Source organism: Dioszegia hungarica, assembly GCF_025882075.1.
Source record: "Dioszegia hungarica strain PDD-24b-2 chromosome Unknown MKK02contig_16, whole genome shotgun sequence".
Classification (NCBI taxonomy): domain Eukaryota; kingdom Fungi; phylum Basidiomycota; class Tremellomycetes; order Tremellales; family Bulleribasidiaceae; genus Dioszegia; species Dioszegia hungarica.
The window spans coordinates 1,203,300-1,225,480 of record NW_026515773.1 but is presented as its reverse complement, the minus strand read 5'-3'; the positions used below and the strand labels follow the sequence as shown (position 1 = coordinate 1,225,480).

Sequence of the window (22,181 nt, the reverse complement as noted above, 5' to 3'; positions counted from 1 at the left end):
TCTAGGTTGTACCGAGCATAGAAGATTGTATAGTGTCAGTTGAGTGGGGCAAAGTTGGACAGGCAAGGTGGAGGCGGAACCAAAATTTTGGCTCAGAAAGTGGAGGTCATGTTGATTTTGGGTGTACCTCTTACCTCTATACATCTATCATTCCACTATGGCAGGGACAAAGACAGCAAAGAGGAAGGCAGAAGGCTCAGGAGGGAGCTCGGTATCGAAAAAGGTCCGTTAAAATCGCGAGAATACGCGGTGTGGAGCTGATAGTCCAGGGGAAACAGCCAAGTTCGCCCGAGATGGACGCAGCTGCTGCACTGTACGAGGACCCTATGATCGACCCTACCGACTCTTCAGGTTCTGAGGAGGACGGCGAGGAAGAGGATGGGGATGATGTCGAGGACTTTGACGGAGAGGGACTGCTAGAAGAGGACGACGAGCCAAACGAGTTCGCTCCGTCCGCTCAGGCGGGCCCATCCCGACCTCGCCCAAAGAGCCTGTACGCTCCACCAACAGCCCAGGAAATGGATCGTCTCCGCTCTGCCGCTGAGAACGGGAACACCTTCACTCTCCAGCTCGAAGCCCTGCTTTCGTCCACGCTACTACCTACCACTCCCGCACCACGGCTCAAGGCAATCCTCTCCCGCATACACGACCTCATCCTCTCGCTACCCTCGTTACCGGCTCTGTCGGTGCGGGAAGCTGTCAAGCGCACCAAGGAGATACCCTTTCCTGGAGGAGATATTTGGTCGCCTTTGAAGCAGGATGTCAAATGGACATTAGGTTGGGAGAAGCCGGCGGAGGTGTTCGTGGGTGGGAGCTGGTCGGTGTGTGGAGGGTACAAGAAGGGGAAGGGCGTCATGGGAGATGTGGACTTGGTCGTTGTCATGCCAGAGGTGAGTCAGTCGATAGACTAAGGCTGATCTTAGGATATGTTCACCCCGAAAGATAGGATGAACTACCGTTACTTCCACAAACGGGCTCACTACCTCGCAGTGGTCAAGGCGGCAGTCGAGAAGGCTATGCTTGGGGATGAGGAGCTCAAGGATCTGGAGGTGATATGGGGAGGGGATGATAGGCGTCCGATCATACTGCTGAGGGCTGGAAAGGGTGAGCGAAAAGATGACTGGAGCTGAACCCAGGCCAAGGACTGAAGCACGCCGTCGAGATCAAGATTCACGCTTCTCTTCCACCCAATACCTTCCCTCCTAATACCATCTCTCCTGCCAAGACCCTTCTCCGAGTCAACGACGAAACCACCCCTACTCCTCTCTACGCCACATCCCTCGCGCACGACACCACTCAGAAAGCGCACCTTTTGCATCTGCACCACCTATCCCAGAGCTTGCCGGATCGCCAGGTCGACTTCTTCCTCGCTCTTTGGCGGATATGGGCATCTCGCCGAGGCATCTCGAAAGGTGCGAGCGGCTGGTTCGCCGGTATGCTGCTCGGCTGGGTGGTCGAAGGCGGGGAGCAAGGCGGACAAGGCGGCGTGAGGGAGCGAATTAAGGTCTCGCGCGGATTAGGGCGAGGGCTAGGGTATTGGGGAGCGTTGAGAGCTGCGTGGGAGTTTTTGGCACATACGGACTTCACCAAGACCCCTATCTTCATGGGGAGCGGGGATGAGGCAGTCATCACGCCGACGGAGTTCTGCCGGGCATCATCAAACGTCTTTGTCGACCCAACGCGCTCGGTCAATATTCTGGCCGACTGGGAGGCGGGTGAGGTGGACCTGCTTAGGCATCACGCGAGAGAGACGTTGGCAATGCTGGAGGACAGCAAGGTTGACCGATTCGCGGAGGTGTTCTTGCGGAATGTTGGCGGGATGAGCGTGTTTGACGAATTTATCAGGTGAGCTATTCTAGGCGGCTGTGCTGACTTCAGGTTGGATATGAGCCAGTCAAATCATACTGCTTCGGCGATGGAGCAATCGGAACAGCCATCTCGGATGCACCTCCTCGCCCACGCTGTTGCCCAGACTCTCCGGCGTGGTCTGGCCGACCGGGCCAAGCTGGTGCATCTTCAACCTCGGGGCGAGCACCTCGACATCGGTATCGTCTATGACTCGCAGTACGCTACCCGCGTCATGGACATGGGCCCTTCGCCCGACCAACCCACTGCGGGCGACGCGTTCCGGTCTTTATGGGGCGAAAAGGCAGAGCTCAGGCGGTTTAAGGACGGGAGCATAGCCGAGTCTGTCGTCTGGGACCTGTCACGACCAGAAGACGCCGCACTCATCCCGGGCTGGATCGTCGACTGGCTCTTACGCCGTCATTTCGGCGTTACCTCGGCGGACCACCTCTCTTCGGACCCCACTTGGCTATCCACTATCCAGACGCCTCCCTCCGCCCGGAACGCCATCGCAGTTGCTGGCTCAGAGAAGCTCGGCTTTTCACCCGTCATGAAGGCTTATGACGAGCTGTATAAGCTTCTCAAATCCATCGACCCGGAACTACCGCTCGCCATCCTCAACGTCACCCCATCTGACGAGATGCTGCGGTATTCCAGCACCTTCATTCCCCCCCCCATCGACACGCACCGATACCCCTCCGCCCCCGACTGCCTCAAGCACACACCCTCGGCGGAAGTCATCGTCCAATTCGAATCGTCCGCCAAGTGGCCAGATGACCTGTCTGCGATCCAGAAGGTCAAGCTCGCTCTGCTGGAGAAGCTGGCGCGGATTGTCAATCTCCAAATGAAAGGTGCGCGGGCGGAGATTATGTTTGATGGGGAGAAGAGCGAGATTGAGGATCAGTCGGGTCTGGAAATCCTCCTTCCTGCAGGAGTGGCGTTCACGCTTCGGATCCACCACGAGAAGGAGCGCGTACACCTCGAGCGGATCCTCACCGAGGACGCACCCGTCTTTGGAACATCCCTCCCTCGTCCGTCTCGGCGGCTCGCTCAGCCAGCGCTTGAATCGTACATGCGCCGCTTCGTCTATCGCCCAACACACCACGCGGCTCTTGCACCGATGCACCACCGATATCCTTCCTACTCATCCGCCACTCGGCTCTTGAAACGGTGGTTCGCAGCACATATGCTCTCCCTGCAAGTCCGCTCGGAAGCTATCGAGCTCCTCATGGCAGCGGTGTACCTCGACCCCCTCGCCCTCTCCACTGCGTCAAGCGCTACAGTCGGCTTCGTGCGCGCCATCGAGCGTCTGGCGAGCTGGGACTGGAAGGCGGAACCTATCTTTGTTCCCGTCTTTACTGCTTCGCGGGAAGCTGCAACGCGCTCGGAGCGGACCCGACTCAGGTTCCCAGCGGACGCAAGGGAGGAGGCGACTCGCCTGTTTGGGCAAATGAGGGCGAAAGATCCGGAAGTGAAGCATGGGGCATGGGGGATCGTGACGGAGGAAGATGTGGATGGGTGGAGGTGGACCCAGGAAGGGCCGAGTAGGGTTGTAGCGGGAAGAGTGACCGGTCTGGCAAGGGCGACCGCGGAGGCCATAACGCAGGCGAACGAGGGTGCAGGCCTGAATGTCAGGGTGAGCTAAACCTCCGGCATCGTTCCCGCTGGGTCGAAGCTGACAATAGCAGAGTCTGTTCAAGACGCCTCTACACCAATACGACATCCTGCTGCACCTTCGACCGGCCTTCCTCCCGCGCTACGCCCAGTCTGTCGATCCCTCATCGCGCGAATGGGACGACAAGCTCAAGTTCCGGAATCTGCAAGATGGGGGATTGTACGGCTCAGAGGTCAAGGTGGACTTTGACCCTGCCTGGTCATTCGCCACTGATATCCAAGTAAGCTACAGATTTCCCACTGCTCTCGCGGCTCATAGGATGCAGCTGACATTGTAGCGCCTGTATGGCGACGCCCTTCTGGTCTTCTATGATCGCCAAGGTGGACCCACCATCGGTCTTCTGTTCAACCCGACCCGCAAAGCGTCCAGAGGTTTCAAGCCTTTTTTGGGCTACTCGACGAAGCCGGTGCAGTCCGATTCGGCTTTGGTTGAGCTGAATACGGAAGGGGTGGTGGCGGAGATTACGAGGGTGGGCGAGGGGCTTGTTGAGAAGGTGGAGAGGGGAATGGGGATCTAGACTAACTCTTTCGGATGCAGTGGAATGCGACGGAACAGCTGACACTCGATACTGCCCCTCACGATCTAACTAGACTAACGGTACGGAAAAGCTGGCAGCTTGATGTCTTGCTCACTTAGTTGCACATGCTGGCATGTTCCAGATCTCACATGGACAATCGGGATCGGGAGACAATCCTTTGATCATGGTGCCCTTGCTAGCGTATTCCTGTGCACCCTGCCCCTGGAGATAGTGAAGGGAGGCTCGCTCTACGCCTCCTGCCTCGCTCGCCGAGACACTGATTTGGATATATGGTTTCTTCCCTCAATTCCTCCCCCACCTCTTCTTCCCTATCAATCCTCTTTATCCTCTTCGCCACCTCCTCGCTCAATCACAACAGTATCTACGGCTCAGCGAGATCGAACAAGCCTTCGTCCATGAGACACATCGCGAGCATGCAGATCAAGACCCCCTCGAGTGCCGACACCGATCCCTCCTGGAGTCGCGCTTCGTCCGGGCCGCAGCATGCTTTCAAGCTGCACATCGGCCTCGCGAGAGATCCCTCGTAAGATCCTACCGCCAGTCACAGGATCGATACGCTGGCGGTGAGTACATCCCTTACGGGACCCATGTCGGCTGAGGAGAACGCGAAACGAAGGGAAGACTTCCTATCCGCCTTTGAAGAGAACATCGCCGGCACAGCCAGGTCTACCGGGGTCTCCCCCACGACGCTCTCCCACCAACGGCCGGTGAACATTTTGGCTCTCCAGCTTGCCGCCCGTCAGGTTTACGGTGATCTGCCGGATATGCAATGGCTGCCACCCCACGTCGATGAGTACGGATCAGAAGCGGCCTGGCACAGCTATTTGAGGGATGAGGGGGTCATTACATCCATTCCTATACCCAGCCCGGACTCAACCAGATGGTCGGGGCCGCAGACAGCAGACGACGAGGGCAGCTACTATGATCAGGAGGATTGTGACTCCTATGACGACGACGACGACTGGGAATCTTTTCACTCATCCCCGGAGGGCACGGCATATTGGTAGGACTGAGGTGTCAGGACTATGAGGCAGAGGCATTGAGGATAGGACCTACTGTTCTGGCGAACACCGAATACATGCCTGAGCTCGGAAAATCATGACTGGGGTTTGGTAAGAGTGTTCATGGTGCGGTATGCAGTGTATGCCCAGCAGTTCCGCAGCTTTAGCCAAACTATACCCGTACTCGTTGGAAAGGTGAAACATGTCGCGCACGGACCAGTGTTTCAGCTCGGCAAGGTCCGGGCCGGAGCAAGGTCGGGAACCTTTGATGCAGCATTCCTTGGTTAACTCTCCGCCTATTTACCGAGCAGTAAGAAGGGAGAAGAGAGGGCCGCAGGGGCGCAGAGGGCTTCGATCCGCCTCGGCCATTATCTCTCTCACCTTCCTCACCATATCACTATCTACTCAGCGCGACCGAGAGGATCGATCAACATGACTTCAACGCCCCATCTGCGATCAGCACCCTCACCAGCTACCCCCGCCTCCACCTCACCACTGCTCTTCAGCATCCTCAATACCCTTACCTATCCCCACATCCTCTTCATCGGCGTGCCCTCTCTCGCCTACTCCACCCTCAAGTATCTGCTCTCCCCCCGACCCTTCGCCAGCTGGTCCCTCTCCGAAGCACTCTTCATCAGGTACAAGAAGGTCCAGAACGGTCCTTCATCCTTCGTCCTCCCTCCTCTCCCGCCCTACTCCGAAGAATGGACCGTACCCGCTACACAATTCAACACGGTGAGCCAAGATGAGCTGAAGCGGATCGACATCGAGGTGGTCAGCGTTCCGCCTGTCCCTGCGGGGATGCAGACGGGGATAGCGCTCTGTCCGGGGGTGGAATCGGTTCTCAGGCCGGGTTTTTGGTTGACACCTGATACCTCCAAAGGCCGGGCGGACGAGAAGGCCAAAGAGGGGGAGAAGGTGGTCCTGCACCTCCATGGCGGAGGATACGTTAGAGGACACCCGCTCTGGATCGATTGCCCGCACGGGATCGCCCTGACCCTGGACCAGCGTCTGTTCTGTGAGTCTCTTTAGCTCGCCCTCATCGCTGCGGTACCGGTGGGATTTGCTATCGAGCAGCTGTTCATAAGCTGACATTTCAGCGATGAACTACCGCAAGTGCCTATCTGACTCCACCGCCTTCCCCGCACCCCTCCTCGACGCCCTCGCAGGCTACATCTACCTCACACGCACCCTCTCCTTCCCACCCGAAGCCATCACACTCATCGGCGAGTCCGCTGGCGCCCACCTCTGCCTCATTCTCTCCCGCTATCTATCAGACCTCTCCCTCCCGCAGCCAGGCCGACTGGTCCTCATATCCCCTTGGGCGGACTTTATGATGAACCCTGCCGATCTACGAGGGACATATGCTTCTTACGCTGATTACGACTTTCTCCTCCCCGATCGGCTCGCGATGGGCGCACGGTCGGCGACGAGGCACTATACGCCGGAGATGGTTAGAGGGGCGTACTTTTCGCCTGCGCTTGCGAGGGCGGGAGAGTACACCTATCTCGGAGATTGGGACGATGCGAAGCGGACGAGGGTGATGTTGGTCTATGGGACGAAGGAGGTGTTTGAGGATGAGGACAAGGCGGTCGTGGCGGGTATGATTCGGGATAGGGTGGATGTGGCGGTGTACACCGTGAGCTGAAGACCACCTCATGGTGCTAGTAGAAGCTGACTAGCAGGATATCGACGGGTGGCATACCAAGGTCTCAGGCGAACCGGTCGCGAACAAGAAGTTCAGGCAGGGACTGCTTGAGTGGAGCAGTGCGGCCTGAAGGAGGGCACGGATGGTTTTGTACATATAGATTGCATGGCTACACAGGGCATATACACGGCTTAAACGCCTATCTACTGATCTATTGATAACGATTCGAGACAATTCTAGTATGAGATGATTCTTTGTGCACTGAGTCGTCAGCTGACACCCTCGCCGTTGGTATGACTGCGGGGAGGCAGGCAGCTCACCGGTACTACCCATTCGGTCTGAACCACTGCCGCTCGCTCATCTGCAGAGACTCTCGTACTGTTTCGCGAGCTCGGTATACAAGCCCCCAAACTCGAATTCCCTCTCACTGCTTTATCAGCTTGGACCCCTCGTGCTCATTCTGGGGGCAGCTTAGACTCACTTGAACAGCTCAATCCCCTTGTTGTGGCAGAAAGCATACAGCCACTGCACCTCATCCGGCGGATATCGCCTCCCGCTCTCGCGTACCACCTCCAGTGCCCGCTTGAGCGCCGTGTACTGCTCCGGAATCATCTCGGGCTGAGACTCGAGGAGATCGATCGAGAGATGAGCATGAGTGGCGTATCGGTCGACTGCGGCGGGATCGGCGGAGAGAAGACCAAGGGCAATTTCCACGAGGCGGATAAGGGCTAAAGACCTCAGCTTTGATCTCGATCACAGGGTCATGCAAAGGGGAGCTCACTTGGCACTGGAGTTCCGGGAACGGCATTGAGCCCATCGACTATAGCTTCGAGCATCCGGACATCGGCGTACTTCTGCCTCATACCCTGATCTCAGCTCCAGTATGGCCTGAACATACCTCGACGATCCGGTCCAGCTCGTGCCAATTCTCCATCTGACTCAACGCCTCAACTTTGGCAGCCTCCAGCGAGATCTGGATTCCCTGAACCATCTCCGCGGTCGCTTCGATCGCTTCGGCGGTGGCGACTCGGTCTTGACAGATCGGAATAAAGTCGTAAATCACGGCGAAGGCGTCAAACTTCTCCCTCGGATCGCTGACCTCCCGAGCGATGAAGACTATGTAACGGTCAGCTCGATGCAGGTAGAACAGCTCGCCGAAGCTCACGTTTGCAGCACAGGCAGGCGTACATCGCCGTGGCAATCCGGCCGGATAGAAGCGGGTCTGGGTCGGCCTCGTGTGGCAGGTAGAGCTGCATGAGCTTTTACATCAGCCCATAGCCTTAGCTATCTGAAGAGAGAATAGGAGAACGTACCGCACTAGCAGAATTGTACAAGTCTGCAAGGACAGTATTACCGAGGGTCTCCATCCCGCTATTGGCCGTGTTGAGCACTGAGCGGTCAGTTCTGGATCAAGCATTATCCGTGCCTCATCTGCGAGCTCACTGGTCTTCCACAGCCAAGCCACGATCTTCAGGTCTGCCATGACCAGCACCTCGTCACTGGAAAGAATGTCCACCACTGATATCAGCTTCCTCATCTGCAGCTGACCTACCCTTCCCGCAGTCGGCAGCCAAAGTAGAAGCGGCCTCGGTCCACTGCGGACTACCCTCATCAGACAGCTCTAGGAGCTTCACATCCGCCTGTATCAGGTATCTGCTTGAGTCAGCTTTGCCGGACGTCAACTCCGAAGCTGCTGCAGCTGCTCACCTCGACACAGGCAACACTGCCTTCCTGAGCCCTTCATCTCCCGCCATAACCAGAAACTCCATCATCCCCCTGACCGCATGCTGCACCACCGTATCACCCGCCTTCTCCAGCGCTAGCGACGCCATGAGCTGAAGAATCTGGCTCGAGACATCTGGACAATCAAGAATTGCTTTGATCGCGTTGATGGCTGAAGGATCAGCTTCTTTCACAAACTTTGATTCTGCCAAAACACGTACCGCCAGTTTCCCGCTTCTGCTCGACGGCAACGAGAAAGAGGAGGTACTGCGTCGCAGCTTCGGTGGGGTTGCAACCATCGAGCATATCTTGCGCTTTGAGGAAGTCACCGCCTGTGATGTATGCCAAGGCAGCTTTTCTAGCTATCAGCTGAGGAGTGCTCTGCAAACGCACCTTCTGCAGATACTAAAGCTGGGACCGGCGGGTGGAGACAGGACTGTATGGGTAGCAAGGTGAACTAAGTTGTCAGCTTGTGATACGCTAGAAGGGTCAACGGAAGCTGGATATACAGATCTGCCCCGCGAGATTCCACTCTGCCAGCTTCTGCTGCGCCTCGGCTAGCTGCCATAGCATACTCCCGCATGCTGCGATCCCGTCGACTTCGGTCGGAGCGTATGCGGGGCAGGAAGCTACGATCTCTAGCGCCTGCGTCACTTCCTTCAGCATGATCTCGACGGTTGACCCGGTCTTCTTGATCATACTGAAAAGAATCGAAGGGATGTGCGAATGACCGGCAGGTTCGGCGAGAGCGGTATCGAGGAGGTGCCTATACGCATCAAGTCTTGAGGTAGATCTGATCAGCTCATCCGTGCGGACAACGCACTCCTTCATCCCATTGATAAGGTTTAGAACCCTCAAGTCAGCTCAACTTCTCCACCAGACGGCAGTACTCACTCGTGCACTCCCTCTTCCGTCCAGTCCATCGAGCCTATCAGCTCCTCGACGAGGACCTCCATCCGCTCTTGATCCCCAGCGGGCATACACCTGATCTGAAGAATCTTGATTTGCCGCAATTCTTGAGGTGTGGGCGCGTACGTAGCATCGTCAGGGTCCGCGTGAGGGGTGATCATCTCGATGAGTTGATTTAGGACTTCGCTCGCGCTCGCTTGGAGAACTGGGTCGGGGCTTGAGAGATATGCATGGGCTGGATTCAGTCTTGGGTGGGGGAGGGAACATACCGAGATCTTGAAGCAGCGCGCTCTATCATTAGCTCTGCCACTCCAGGAACTCACCCTCAGCGCTCGTTTGCCTGCATCCCCGACGACGGGGAACCGGCGTGAGCAACGGTCAAGTACCTGTAGTCCAGCTTCGAACCAGGCTGTACCGTCTCCAGAGGCGTCAGGAAGGCAGTCGAGGAGGCGACCGGTCTGGCGGCACTGGGAAGCGAGCGAAAGAAGCTGAGACATCAGCTCAGTTGCTGAAAACTCCTTGATGGCCGTCATGATGAAGCGAGGAATTTAAGATGTACATCATGGTACCCGACACCTTCTTGTCCGCCAAGGTCTGGCCATGAGCACTGACACAGCCATGCCTTACCGAGCGCCTTTGAGAGATGCATCTTTGCCAGCAGCCCATTCTTGTCCTCCATAGACTGCTGTCAGCTCACTTCTCGCCTTATGAGAGTGGAGAAACGTACAATATCGATCTGGGCAGTGTAGTACCGCAAAAGGGCGTCGGTAGCCTTGGGGTCATCCTGGAGCGTTTTGACACGATGCTCAAACTATGAAATCAGCTTTATCCCATGCATGAGCTGAAAATGATAGCCAGCCGGGAAGCTCACCTCAACAGCTTCTCCGAGTACAGTAACGGCGATATCGTTCTTCCCCGCTTCTTCCAGTTAGTTGTGAGGCCAAGCTAGACCTACTGATCATGTAGAGAGCCGTCTCTGAGCTGAGAACGAGCATTCTCGTCACCCCTGCGTATCAGCTTTACTCTGTCCAGTCCGGCTCACAGCAAGTAGGAAATACAAGAACTTACATCTTGGACGGAGCTCGGGAGAGATTGCTGGCTCAGTAGCTTGGATGATACGGGTAGCAGCCAGACGAACTACCAGTAAGCTCTAGATACAAATAGCGGGTGGTCATGGCATCACAACTTACGCATAGCAGCCAAAAGAGGGTCCTCCTTCTGATCATCTACGCCGTCCACTGTCGCCCTCGTTGAGTGTGACGCCACATTCCAGAGACTCGTGCCTTTCGGTCAGCTCTGCAACATGTCCGAGGATCCCACCTGAGGAAGGACGAAGCAGCTCACCCTGCGCGTCCAGCCATGCTGCCTCAGCCAACACGTCTTCCTTCCTCCCTCTCAACCCCGCTCGGCGAAGATCAGTGATGTACACTTGTGTGGTTTTCCGAAGGACTTCGACAGCTCGCTTGAGCTTCGAGCGGGACTCGGGCGGATCCGCGAGTCTGATTGGGAGGGTGGCGAGGCGAGGGAGGAGATCGGTATGCGCCGCTGCAATCTCAGCTGGATCCCGAGGGCGAATGGAGCTTGATCTGTACGGTGCCGAGCTGAAGGTAGTCATCCAGGAAGAGAAGCGCCCACATTGCCTGGGTACCGCACTCTACGGGATACCATTCGTACACTGCTAGGAAGAAGAGAGAGAAGGGCAAAGCCGCCGGAGAAGGAAGGACCGATAGACATACCCTTTAGCGCGAGAAACTGCTTCCTCTCGCTCATCTCGTCTCAAGGTTCTCAGGTGGGCGCTGCCTCTTGTTGGGAGGCAGACGGATAGGATAACAGCGCTGATCGGTGCCGTAGGCAAGGATGATGTTGTTGTTGAATAAAATGTACGAAACGAAGAGGGTCGTCAACCGACCCAAGGCGAAGCGAACCTCCACCCCGCACGTCCACCATCCATTCCGGGGGCGATTACCGAAAGAGGAAATTCGGCCATGTTTCATGCTCGATACGATATCAAGTGCCTTGCAAAAGGCTCGGCCATTGGGGCAACCAGGCAGCGACTCTAGCCACCGGCCATACCTATCATGTCTCAGGAGTAAGCGCTACAAATCCTCTCATTTCCTCGCCCTCATCCTGTCGGTCCATTTATTACCGCCTCCACCTCCACTCCCCATCGACCCACTAGCAACACTATCCACCCTTCCCCCTGTGCCCCTCAGAGAACCCGCATTCCCACCTATCGGAGGCCGCGCAGTCGGCCACCCATGATCTATCCCCAGATCCTTGCTCACCACAGCGGGGACCACCATTCCCCATCCATGCGTTATCCCACCGCCACTTGCCTTTGTCACTACTGGCGAGGCGGTCTTCTTCTTGCCTGGCGGTGCGGGCGCCAAACCGCCTTTAGGGATCGTAGGCCGATCTTTCGTTGCCTTGACGGGAACGCTTTGAGGCTGGGCGCCTCCTGACCCATCTGCGCCCTTACTTCCGCCAGTACCGCCCAGTAGTCCTCCGATCCCAGTGGCATGCCGGACAGGCTTCGGCTTCGTGCCCAACAGCCCATGTATCTCCGTCCCTAGTTCGCCCTTCCCTTCGTGCGCTCCATAGGTGGAAGACGAAGGAGGGGGCCAAACGGCATCGACCGTCTTGCCTCGGGCGGGCATGCGGACTCTTGCTGGTGGGGGGATTTGCAGTCCGCCCTGGGAGCTGGCGGAGCCTTGGCGCCGGGGTGTGGGGAGGGGGTAGGAGGATTGGCGAGCGGGAGTGTGTCGAGAAGAGGAGGAAGTGGACGAGGGCGGGCGGTTCGAGGGGGGTATGAGGAGTTGTTCTGCCAGTCAGCTCTGCACTGCTCTACATTCCCTATCCCGTACGTCTACTTGGCTTGGATGCACCAAGCGATACCGAAGAGGACTCACGACTATCTCCCGACCCCATCCTCCCTTTCCCCCTCCGCTCCTCTTCCAACTCCCTCTTCAACCTCTCCAACTCCCGTTCCTTCTCCAGCGCCAACCACGCCACCTCCTTCTCAATCTCCCGATTCGCCTCTTTCACTTTCGCCTGCCTAATCGCTTCGATCCGCTCCTCATCCTCCAATTGCTTTTTGAGCTTTTCAGTCATCTCGGCCTGTTTTAAGCGCACAGCCGCCGATTTCATACTTTGATATGTCGAAAAGACGCTGTCTCGGAATGACTTTCTTTTGCCCGTAGCGTCCCGGGCTCGAGGTGTTGGTGACGGCGAGGGCGAGGGAGAGCGGGGTCGTCGATCTCGATCTCGATCTCGATTCCGGCGGGATGACCGAGCACGCGACTCCCCATGATACGAGAAATCGCTCTCGTCCGAAGAGTAATAGTCCCTCTCCCTATCCCTTCCTCGACGGCGCTTCCACCTCCCCCTTTCTCTCCGTCTCGGTCTTCTCCTGGGCCGGATCGTCCCACCGTCCGAAAAAGAATCATAATCGTCCTCGCTATCCCACTCACTATCCTCTGCACTCTCGCCTCCGCCCCCCTTTCTGCCCTTCCCCATCCCTGTCGCGGCCTTATCCACGTCACCCTCGGTGGCCTTCCCGGCAGTACTGGCGCCAAGCTCGGCCTTCTCCTCCTTTTCTAGCGCCTCGACCTCTTTCCTCCTCTCCTCATCTTCCCGCTTCTTCCGCCTCTGCCTGAAAACCGCCCATACCCCTACTCCAATACACAGTAGCCCCGCGATAGCCACACAGATGAGCTGCCACCATGACAAGTTTGAATTCGCCACTGCCCGACTCAAGATGTTTCCGTCATCTTGGCCTGCGGCCGCTTTACCGGTAGACGTAGACTTGGGTACAGTGCTCGACGAGGGCCGACGTGTCGTTATGTAGATAGTTCCCGGTGCTTCTGATGCGTCGGCGGCCGCTGGGGACTCGGACGCCACGACGGGAATCTCGCCAGGCGGTGCGTTCATAGGCTTGACATTCGGTGTTGAGGCTTTCGGGGCGGTGGTGCCCATGGATGGTGTGATGGCTGATGCTGCTGTCGCTCCGCCACCTCCTGCGCCCGAAGCGGTAGCGGCGGGGGTGGGAGCGGCACCAGCGGGCGTGCCGATGTCCAGCAAGAGCTGTCTTCGCCAGGCCATGGCTGGATCGTGTTGTCGTTGATTGTCATCGGGGCGGATGGGGAGGATCATGCCATCCTTCCTGTCTTTAGCACGGGTGATTGCTCCAACGAGCTGTCAGTATTGTGAGGTAGGGTGAGCAAGCAATGATCTGATGATAGTGCTTCGTACAGCGATGAAGAGAAGTGGATCGATGCGGCCTCGTGCCCTCGTGCTCAACGCTACGCTGCCCTCAACAAGAGCAAGGGGCGATACATCAGCTGAAACACGCACGAGGTCGAGCAGAAAGGAGGCGATCAGACGAAGGACGTCCCGACCCCTCCCGTGTACCAGCGATAAAGACCAGACAGCACTGTCACCCCGATGTCCATCCGCCACCTGCCTTGCTATCGACGACCCATCTCCGCCTCAGACCCGCAGCAGCAGCGGCGTCCCGCACGATGCTCATAACGCAGCGACCTCACGGGCCAGCGCATCAGTCCCCCTTCTCCCCCCTCTCCCCCTCCCTCCTCATCTCCAACCTTCCCCCACACGTCCAGCCCAAACATCTCACCCACATCCTCTCTTCTCGTCCCAGGCTGCAGAGACAAGTCGGGGACACGACCCGAGGGGAGCATGGGATCTGCTTGTGAGTCATCGGTCGGGTACGAGATCCCGGTTGAGTGAGTACTGATGAGCAGTATCCGGATCTATACCAAGCCGAAACGAAAGCCAAGGCCGGCATTCTTCACTCGGCTCTTCTCGGACCTGTCCATCAGTCCCCGCGCTAATGTCGCTCTTGCTGAAAAGCCCGCTCTGCCCGCCCGAAAGACCTCGTCTACTTCGGACGCCGAGCCTGCGCCACCCACTCTTCCCTCTGACGCAGCCGCTCTGCGGACAAGAAGCAGAGTCGAAGAAGTCGTCCCTGATTCTCCTCGGCCCATATCGACGAGACACAATCCTAAGCAGGAAGACGAAGACGAAGTAACCATCGCCGAGTTACGCTTCAGTACCGAGTACCACCGTACGTATCGCTCCTGCCAAACATTCCGGAATGGCTCGAGTGGCTGATCCCCAGGATACGCCGCCGCGCAGCTACTAAACCGATCGACGATTGACGGGCGGAAGGTCGGACTGAAAATGAAAGAGTGGGATGGCGCGGCTTTGAGACGGCTGTGGCGGCGGATGACCTGATCTATGATTGTTGCTGATGACTGTGATAGACAACCTAGACATTGGATGTTAGACGTTAGTTGGCAGGACGGGTATGATACAACAACCTATATATGAGCTATCGACTGATATGGCTTACAAATAACAAGCTCCTCTATATGCCGCGCCCCGTGCCTGCTATTCGTCGTCACTCCCCTCCTCTTGTGCCCCTCCCTCCTCATCGCTCCCATCCCCGCCTTCACCGCCGAAAACGATTCCCCCATCTCCCTCTCCGCCTTCCTCCCCGCTTCCCTCCCTCGCTTCCCTCTTCCTCTTATTCTTCGCCTCCATCTTCGCCAGAATCTTCTCGGCCTTGGAGAAGGTACCGTTCGTGGCTGCCCCACATGCGTAGCATTTAGGGGATTTGATGAACCGCGTGACTGCGCAACTGTCTTTGTCAGCCTGATTCCTATGTGAATCTCCCTTACGCCCAGGCCCCAGGCAGACAGGCATATCACTCACTTCATGCAAAAGTAGTGCCCACACTTGGTGACCACCGGCTCCGTGAACGGCTTTCTGCAAATCAAGCACGCAAACGGTACCTCCTCCTCTTCATCCTCTACCGCCTGCTGTTGCTGCCCCATATCCACCTTATCCATCTGCCATCCCGCCAAATAATCCCCTCTGTCATGCATAAACTTGCACGAATCCCCATACCCACAGAACCCCGTCTCCTTGTAATCCTTGCACACATCCGGCTGGTAATCTACCAGCGTGATGGTCCGGATATTCGCCGTAGCCCGTATTGGCGCCGTCTTCATCTTAGAATCGGTCTGTTCCCGCGTTTTGTTGATGGTGGGGAGATAGCCGTTCAGACCGCGATATAGCCCATCGTCTATATCGCCATCTTCGTTCAGCCGGACCCGGTCTGTCGTGGAACGCTTTTCGGGCGGAGGGGCCGATTCCAGGTCCCAGTCGCTTGCACGCGTGGCGTAGGTGTCCCCTTTTGAGAGAGACGAGTCGTCCGCCCGGTAGTCGAGCTCTTCGAGTCCACCGGGACCTTCCGAGTCATCCACGTCCCGCCGACGCTTGGTGCCTTGGATGAGGGGGTTGATGAGGGACTTTTTGGTGGGACGGACGACGGAGGTGGAGGGGCCTTCAGTATCGAGGGAGGGGGATGTGGAGCGTTTGCGAGTGGTATTTGGCCGACGGGGCGCCTTCTTGAAGGATACGAGGGGAGCGGACATGTTGTCTGATGTAGGTGAGTGATTGGTAAGGGAGCTGTAGAGAGCTTATAGGTCGGTGTGCTTGAGCTTGATCGTTGCCACCAACAGTCAAGAGCGCACGGACTGCTGTTTTCCCACGATTGCCCGTCTCTTTCCGGAGCTCGCCGCCTCCCGCCCCAACAAGCCAAAGTTGCCCCAAGCAGCAATTCCCCTGGTGACCCTCCAGCGCCACAGCGGACTTTTGGCCTCGGCGGTATAAAGGGTGAGCAGAATAGCCACTCTTCCCCTCCTTCTTGTCAACTCCGCTTTCTCCGCCTGCGCTCCTACTGCCACAACGGCGTTACCTCCTACTTCTCCAGCTACACAGACCTCCACCTCCAAGGTCCACCCTCGGCTACTCGGTCAAGCATGGATACCCTCAACACACAAGCTCAACAACAAGCAGATAATGACGCACTCGCTACTGCAGTCGGCGTCGCAGCTCAGGAACTCGGCATGGTCGATGAGGATATCAATCTCAATCTCGACGGCAGCGTCGGGCTCGGTGATGGCGATGGCGACGGCGACGGGGTAGATGAGGCGACACTCAATGTGTTCCATCATGAGCTTCAACAGCCAGACTTTGGGCAGCATACTCACGAGTCGGAGAATGGCGAGAAGGAAGAAGGGGAAGAGGTGGATGTTAGTGCCCTGAACCTCCCGGGGGATGAGGATATGGGAAGTGACCTGGGGCTCAACCTGGATGATATCGACGGTGGGGAGGATAGGCCATTGTTCTCGAGGCCGCCCAGTATCCGCAAGGGTGAGTCCAAGTGTGGTCAGAAGCGTAAGATCAACAGCTGATACTATAGCATGCGACCTTTGTCATGCGGCCAAGCAGGTAAGTTGTACCCCAAGCATACCTTGTCATCTATGTCGACCATATTCCTTTTAATCACTTCACCTTCAACATCCATTACTCTTCTTCCCCTCCCCTGTGTCTCCTCTGTCATTCGCAATCAATCATCCCCCGAGACAATCATCCTTCGCCGCTTCTGTGCAGCCCCTTCTGTCACCTTCACACATCCACACCGCTACCTCCCACTTACCACCTCTGTCCTACCTCTGTCCTACTCCGTCATCACCATCGGACTTGGCTGACCTCCAGAAATGCAGTGGCGACCGCCCCACCTGCACCCGCTGCGCCGCCGGCGGCTGGCAATGCAACTACGCGCCCCGTCAACGCCGACGTACCGTCCCAAAGTCTGAGCGTACCGCATCGGTCCCAGCGCCGGTGGGGCAGGAGATCGTCCGTGTGCCCGAGGTCCCCCGCGAGCTCCCACCGCCACCACCTGCCAAGAAGCGCAAGATCGAAGCGCGCCAGTCGGTCGCGTTTGAGAGCACGATCGATCTCAAGGCGGCGATGGCGGCGCTGGATATGGGCTTCGGGGAGGAGGAGGGGGAAGAGATGTTGGGGTTGTCGGACGACCAGATGGTGAGTCTTCTCCAAAGGTGATGGGGTCGGACCAAATGCTGACTGTCCAGCTGGAATCTATCGCTATTGACGGGTACCTCGCGGACCTGCCTCTTTCGACGTTCGTCAATAACCTCCCATACACTGGACCGGATGGCAACCACTTCAACGGGGACGATCTTAACGGTGACGGTTTCCCGGCGGATATCGACCAGCATACCACCTCGGCCCTTCGGGATGCCATCTTCTCGCTCAACGAGAGCACCAAGCATGCGCACACGGACGCGGACGAGAGTACCGAGGAGGTCGACCCTCACGTCGCTCTCCTGGACCTGTCTCACCCGGAGCAGCACGACCCTTCCCACCCCCATCATCAGCACACCAACCAGCACGACCCGCACGACCTCCTCGAGCTCAACTTGGGGTGCAGTCACCCTCCCCTCGTCCCCCACATCCTCGCCCTGCTTACGCAACACGGCCTCGAGCCCAAAGCGGGCTTCTCCACTCCTCTGACTCTATCCGTCTTCGCACCCCTCGCCCGATCTTTGCGGTTATTCCAACTCATCACCGACTGCCCTACCTGCTCTACCTCCCCACAACAGACACTCCCCCAACTCGCCCTCCTCAGTCGAACCACCACCATCCTCACCTTCCCGTTCCCCCCGTGCAACTCGTCCGCCATCGGCGGGTCCGCCCAGATTACCATCCATGGTGCCCGGCTCGCCGGGACGGGCATCAGCGAGGCGATCGAGCAGCACATCGTGGGTGTGGTGTGGGACAGTTGGCGCGCGAGTATCAGGGAGATCTTTGCGCTGTTGGATCGCAAGGCGCAGGATGTGATTCAGGCGAGTAGTACGGGTGAGGGGTTGCCGACTACGAGTGCGGAGACGCAGAGGGCGGGGCTCTTCTTCCAGGCCATGGGGAGGTTGGTTACTGCTATGGATGAGGTGGAGGGGGCGTAGGCGGATAGGGAGCGGGGTGACTGGGCGAGTCGGGCGGAGGATATGGTGGAGAAAATGTATAGGAAGGTGAAATGATTGACGCGAAGGACAGGGGGAGGGTGTACAAATAAAAACAGGCGACCGCTTCTTCTTTTGGGTACATCAAGTTTGTATCAGTCTCCATGTAGAGCAGAGCTGGGTAGAGCTGGTAGTAAGAGAAAAGCGTATGTGATTGTTAGTAGCTCGCTAGCGGCTTGTGGCTTCCCGCTCTAGTCTCGCCCAGGAAAGCTGGAAGGGCAAGGGGAGGTCTTATCTTTGGCCGGATCCGAGCTCCGAAGCGACCTCGCTTCGTGTCCGGCGCACCCTTTGACGTCGTCTATAGCTTCGTCGTCTCTCCCTTCCTCTGACGGCCACGCTGCATCGTCATGCCAACCTCGATCTCATTATCATGGACGCGATCAATCAGATAGAACTTGTGCGCTCGCGTCCTCATCTCATCGGTGGAAGCTAATGAGCAGACCCTCCCAATCGACCAAATCAAGCCCGTGCTCTCCGCCCTCATCCTCTCGATCCTCTTCCAGCGCACCCTGGACCCGTCCGAGCCGCAGACGATAGAGGTCCTGGGTCGACATGTGGCCATACCTGGTACGACCGGCACGGGTGCTGCAGGGGTAGAGGGGGAGGTAAGCGGGAGGGTGGAGGAGTTTATGGGGAGGTATTATGCTAGTGGGAGGCAGGAGAGCGGGCAGGTGAGAGCTTCTCTCTGACCAGAAGGTGGAAGGGATAGGTCTGGGATTCTCCGGGGTCGAAGTGGATAGGGAGAGAAAGGGTACCACAGACTGGGCTGATAGGCAGATCGCGGTGATTTTTACGCAGAAGAAATCTAGGAAGGGTTGGTTTGGGATAACAGAGGTGAGCGCTCCCCCTCCTTCCCCCGCCGCCGTTCAAAGCTACAGCTGGCTGGGCCATATCCAGCTCACTCGCCTGGGCCTGGGCATATCTCTGGCCTTTTTGTCCATCAGCCGGAGCAAGATCACGAACTAACAGGCGTAGGAGATCGTCCCGTGGGAAGCCCACTTTATAACCATCCATCCCGACTCTACAGCGCGCCATTCCGCCCGATCTCCAAATTCAGCGGCTACGTCAGGCCTGTACGACGCATTGATGCGGACCATCACGTTCTGCGCGGCCCGGGCGGACGCTATGCCGTCTGCTACGCCCGGAGAGGCTGATCGGCTCGCTCATCAGGTATGTCCCTTCCTCCCAGCCTTACTTCTCACCTATCGCATCACCTATCGCAAAGAGCTGCCTAGCTACATCCGCGCCGAAAGGGTACATGACACACAGCTGACTCCCACAGATCATAGTATCCCCTCCACCCCCATCAGACCTCTTCGCCCCCTCCCCACCGACCGCCCGATCCCCGCTCACTCCGCGCGTCCCACTCGCCCTCCCCGCCGCTCTGACACTGGGCACCGCATCCTCCTCCCCTTCTTCCAGAGCTCGGCGGGGGAGCTCGCCCGGGCGCGCGCCGGGTAATGAGCAGAGGGAAGTCCAGGTGGGGTATTTGGAGCAGGCGAAGGATGTGTTACGGGCGACGGGGGCGAGGGCGGGTGCTGTTGCTGGATGGACGGCGGGAAGGGGAAGGGGGACTTGACCCGGAAGGGGCGCAGGGGCGCGAGAAGGCCCGGAGGTTTCTGGCATCAGAACTTGGTCGTCAGTCGTCAGTAGAGATTTGGTAGAAGAGAAAGTTCAGTTGTACAACAGGGTTTACTGATATGGATCCCCATGTATCCAGATCTAGCGCCGATACCTACCGAGAGCAGTAGCGACCGCGCCTCGGCGTCGTCTTTCCGCCCTTCAGTCCCACTCATCCGCATCTCTCGTCCCACTGGCCAACCCATCCCTTATCCCCGTCTTCCCCCTTCTCAATCCGTTCCCTCTCGAATTCCCCGCCCGTCCCCCTTCTTCCCCGTCATCATCTTCCTCGTCCTCCCCCTCGTTTCCACCACCCCTACTCCCAGCTCCGCCGCCCAACAGCTTCTGGTCCAAATGCCCAGCTAGCGTAATCTTCCCACTAACCAAAGCCCCACTCTCCTTCAGGCGCACCTCTAATGCCCGGGCCGAGAACCCATCATCGTGTCCTAGATCCTCGAAGCCTATTAATCTGTCGACACACCGGCCGTCGACGAAGATGAGGACGCAGGGAAGGACCTGAATGGAGAATTTGGAGACGAGGAAGGGGGCCGAGGAGACGGAGGTGGAGAGGAAGAGGGTGTGGGGGTATTTGGGGGCGAGTTCCTACAGGGTCAGCTTGGTGGGACGGGCATATGGCCAGAGGGCCCGGCCGGATGAAGGAGAAGGAGCGGGTTTGTAGACTCAGTTGACATACGTCTAGTCTTTTGTCCATGATCCGACAGCGGTGAAAGTCTGGATGTATGAAGTTCAGGAGGCAGTATTTCTCCTTTCTGAAGTATCAGCTCAAAGTCCATACTGGAGCATTTCACGACCTCGCTAAAGCTGCCATGACTGCAGCTCATATCTCAGGTGAGGCGCTGTAGCCAGCCGGATATATGAGGTACAGCCATGCGGCAAGGACCCCGGAAAACCGGGACATCACTCACGCCATCCGCTCAATCAACTTCTTCTCCTCCCCATACGTCACCACCCGCCCATACTCGCTCGTCTGCAACGTCTGCACCTTCTTGATCTCTCTCTGGAGCTCTTCGAGTCGCCGTTCGCGGTGCGCAGAAAGGTCGAATCGGGGGTCGTCCTCTAATGAATCGAGGAGAGCCGAGTCGGAGAGGGTGGGTGAAGGGGGTGCGCTGCCAATTAGCTCTAAGAATCAGGTTGGTCAACAGGGAAAAGATATACCTCATGGTCAGCCGGCTGGCTGCAGGTGGGCTAGACGAGGGAAAATGACCTGGCTTGTGGAGAAGGACGACGTTGGTTGGACGCGATTTGCGCTTGGACGCGAAATTCCGAAACTTGGCTTGGCTTGAGGAATGTGGAGTTGGCCGGAGAGTGGCGCCGCAGGGTCCCAGTCGAGACAAGAGGTGGCGAGTGACCGCCACACGGCCGCATGCGGGCCTTGGGCAGTCTACGCCGGATCACAGTGGTATTGACCGCAATATGACCCAGCCAAGCTCGCCTACCTTTGAGTCTAGGCCCCGAACGCAGCCTGTCTCAGGGTTTCTACCTCCCTTCACCTTCAGCTCCGGGTGCGCGGGTAAGGGAGGGCGAGGCAATAGGTAGGGATGGATGATAGGCAGGGACTGCAGCTATCATAACTAGGTATCATCAGATGACGGAACGAACCGGAAACACACCTCCCAGCGAACCAGCCCAGAACCCCATTTTTGGGAAATATACCTGGCTGCCTCTCGTGCTGTGTGCGTATATCATATCTCTTGCATCTCATGGTACTGCTACAACTACAAAGAGAAGGCTGATGCTAGGTAGACGCGGTCATTGCCATATTAGCTATCGGCGTCATACTCTGGCTGTTCAAGCTTTGGAGGCAGGGGCGATGGTGGCACCAAGACCGTTGTGATAAATGCTATCACGTGTACAAGAAGAGTGAGATGGATGCGGAAAGTGGGAATGTGCGCAAGAGTGCCGAGCATCCTGAGGACTGCCAGCGGACGCCAAAGGTGTGGCATGGGGGCGCGTGGTGTGGCGGCCAGATGTCAGCTAGCAAGCAGGACAGAAGCGAGCATAGTTGATAAATACATTGATAATGATCTTGTGCACCATCTGGCTGGCTTGGGTACTTTAGGACCTCTCTATCTCGCAAGAGGTACAGGGGTCCCAGCTGGGAGCTTGTATGAAGACACTTACCCCTGATACGCTGCTGTGAATCATTTCCTTGACTTACCCCTCGACGCCGGCTCGCGGTACTTAGACTGCATTATGGTCTCCTTTCATTCGCCTCCCCCTGTGGCTGAGCAGACCATTTGCCCCGTCTTGATCCCTGATAACTGCATCCGATGACGCTCCTCTCCGCTTCCAG

The 22,181-nt window shown here is 57.5% G+C and overlaps 9 protein-coding genes across 9 annotated transcripts; 5 read left to right on the top strand and 4 right to left on the bottom strand.

The window, feature by feature from the left end:
• Positions 1-157: 157 nt before the first annotated feature.
• MKK02DRAFT_34646 (Nrap protein) lies at positions 158-4,037 on the top strand (the record flags this gene model as incomplete). Its single annotated transcript, XM_053088985.1, has 7 exons — positions 158-223; positions 270-890; positions 924-1,104; positions 1,137-1,845; positions 1,879-3,481; positions 3,534-3,740; positions 3,798-4,037. 7 exons carry the CDS (start codon positions 158-160, stop codon positions 4,035-4,037), a joined length of 3,627 nt encoding a protein of 1,208 aa, XP_052943671.1.
• Positions 4,038-5,491: 1,454 nt separating this feature from the next.
• On the top strand, positions 5,492-6,837 carry MKK02DRAFT_38563 (Alpha/Beta hydrolase protein; the record flags this gene model as incomplete). The annotated part of the gene is made up of 3 exons (XM_053090160.1): positions 5,492-6,077; positions 6,160-6,698; positions 6,745-6,837. 3 exons carry the CDS (start codon positions 5,492-5,494, stop codon positions 6,835-6,837), a joined length of 1,218 nt encoding a protein of 405 aa, XP_052943670.1.
• Positions 6,838-7,064: 227 nt separating this feature from the next.
• Positions 7,065-11,108, bottom strand: MKK02DRAFT_38562 (uncharacterized protein; the record flags this gene model as incomplete). The annotated part of the gene is made up of 24 exons (XM_053090159.1): positions 7,065-7,134; positions 7,189-7,435; positions 7,489-7,573; positions 7,606-7,823; positions 7,873-7,966; positions 8,021-8,097; positions 8,151-8,225; positions 8,260-8,360; positions 8,415-8,601; positions 8,651-8,787; positions 8,823-8,886; positions 8,939-9,282; positions 9,324-9,573; positions 9,608-9,629; positions 9,662-9,826; positions 9,898-9,932; positions 9,966-10,020; positions 10,066-10,149; positions 10,210-10,259; positions 10,294-10,344; positions 10,407-10,475; positions 10,529-10,621; positions 10,683-10,883; positions 11,075-11,108. The coding sequence occupies 24 exons, from the start codon at positions 11,106-11,108 to the stop codon at positions 7,065-7,067; spliced, it is 2,808 nt and encodes a 935-aa protein (XP_052943669.1).
• A 338-nt stretch (positions 11,109-11,446) lies between these two features.
• On the bottom strand, positions 11,447-13,490 carry MKK02DRAFT_28640 (uncharacterized protein; the record flags this gene model as incomplete). The annotated part of the gene is made up of 2 exons (XM_053087611.1): positions 11,447-12,159; positions 12,248-13,490. The coding sequence occupies 2 exons, from the start codon at positions 13,488-13,490 to the stop codon at positions 11,447-11,449; spliced, it is 1,956 nt and encodes a 651-aa protein (XP_052943668.1).
• Positions 13,491-13,858: 368 nt separating this feature from the next.
• On the top strand, positions 13,859-14,591 carry MKK02DRAFT_38560 (uncharacterized protein; the record flags this gene model as incomplete). Its single annotated transcript, XM_053090158.1, has 3 exons — positions 13,859-14,046; positions 14,099-14,421; positions 14,476-14,591. 3 exons carry the CDS (start codon positions 13,859-13,861, stop codon positions 14,589-14,591), a joined length of 627 nt encoding a protein of 208 aa, XP_052943667.1.
• Positions 14,592-14,747: 156 nt separating this feature from the next.
• On the bottom strand, positions 14,748-15,796 carry MKK02DRAFT_18098 (uncharacterized protein; the record flags this gene model as incomplete). Its single annotated transcript, XM_053085892.1, has 2 exons — positions 14,748-14,997; positions 15,072-15,796. 2 exons carry the CDS (start codon positions 15,794-15,796, stop codon positions 14,748-14,750), a joined length of 975 nt encoding a protein of 324 aa, XP_052943666.1.
• A 387-nt stretch (positions 15,797-16,183) lies between these two features.
• On the top strand, positions 16,184-18,190 carry MKK02DRAFT_17098 (uncharacterized protein; the record flags this gene model as incomplete). Its single annotated transcript, XM_053085733.1, has 6 exons — positions 16,184-16,273; positions 16,355-16,577; positions 16,627-16,655; positions 16,923-17,063; positions 17,091-17,249; positions 17,300-18,190. The coding sequence occupies 6 exons, from the start codon at positions 16,184-16,186 to the stop codon at positions 18,188-18,190; spliced, it is 1,533 nt and encodes a 510-aa protein (XP_052943665.1).
• A 427-nt stretch (positions 18,191-18,617) lies between these two features.
• Positions 18,618-19,826, top strand: MKK02DRAFT_38557 (uncharacterized protein; the record flags this gene model as incomplete). The annotated part of the gene is made up of 5 exons (XM_053090157.1): positions 18,618-18,644; positions 18,688-18,918; positions 19,025-19,081; positions 19,223-19,417; positions 19,530-19,826. 5 exons carry the CDS (start codon positions 18,618-18,620, stop codon positions 19,824-19,826), a joined length of 807 nt encoding a protein of 268 aa, XP_052943664.1.
• Positions 19,827-20,029: 203 nt separating this feature from the next.
• MKK02DRAFT_38556 (putative GTPase inhibitor) lies at positions 20,030-21,048 on the bottom strand (the record flags this gene model as incomplete). Its single annotated transcript, XM_053090156.1, has 4 exons — positions 20,030-20,470; positions 20,562-20,637; positions 20,794-20,994; positions 21,044-21,048. The coding sequence occupies 4 exons, from the start codon at positions 21,046-21,048 to the stop codon at positions 20,030-20,032; spliced, it is 723 nt and encodes a 240-aa protein (XP_052943663.1).
• Positions 21,049-22,181: the final 1,133 nt, after the last annotated feature.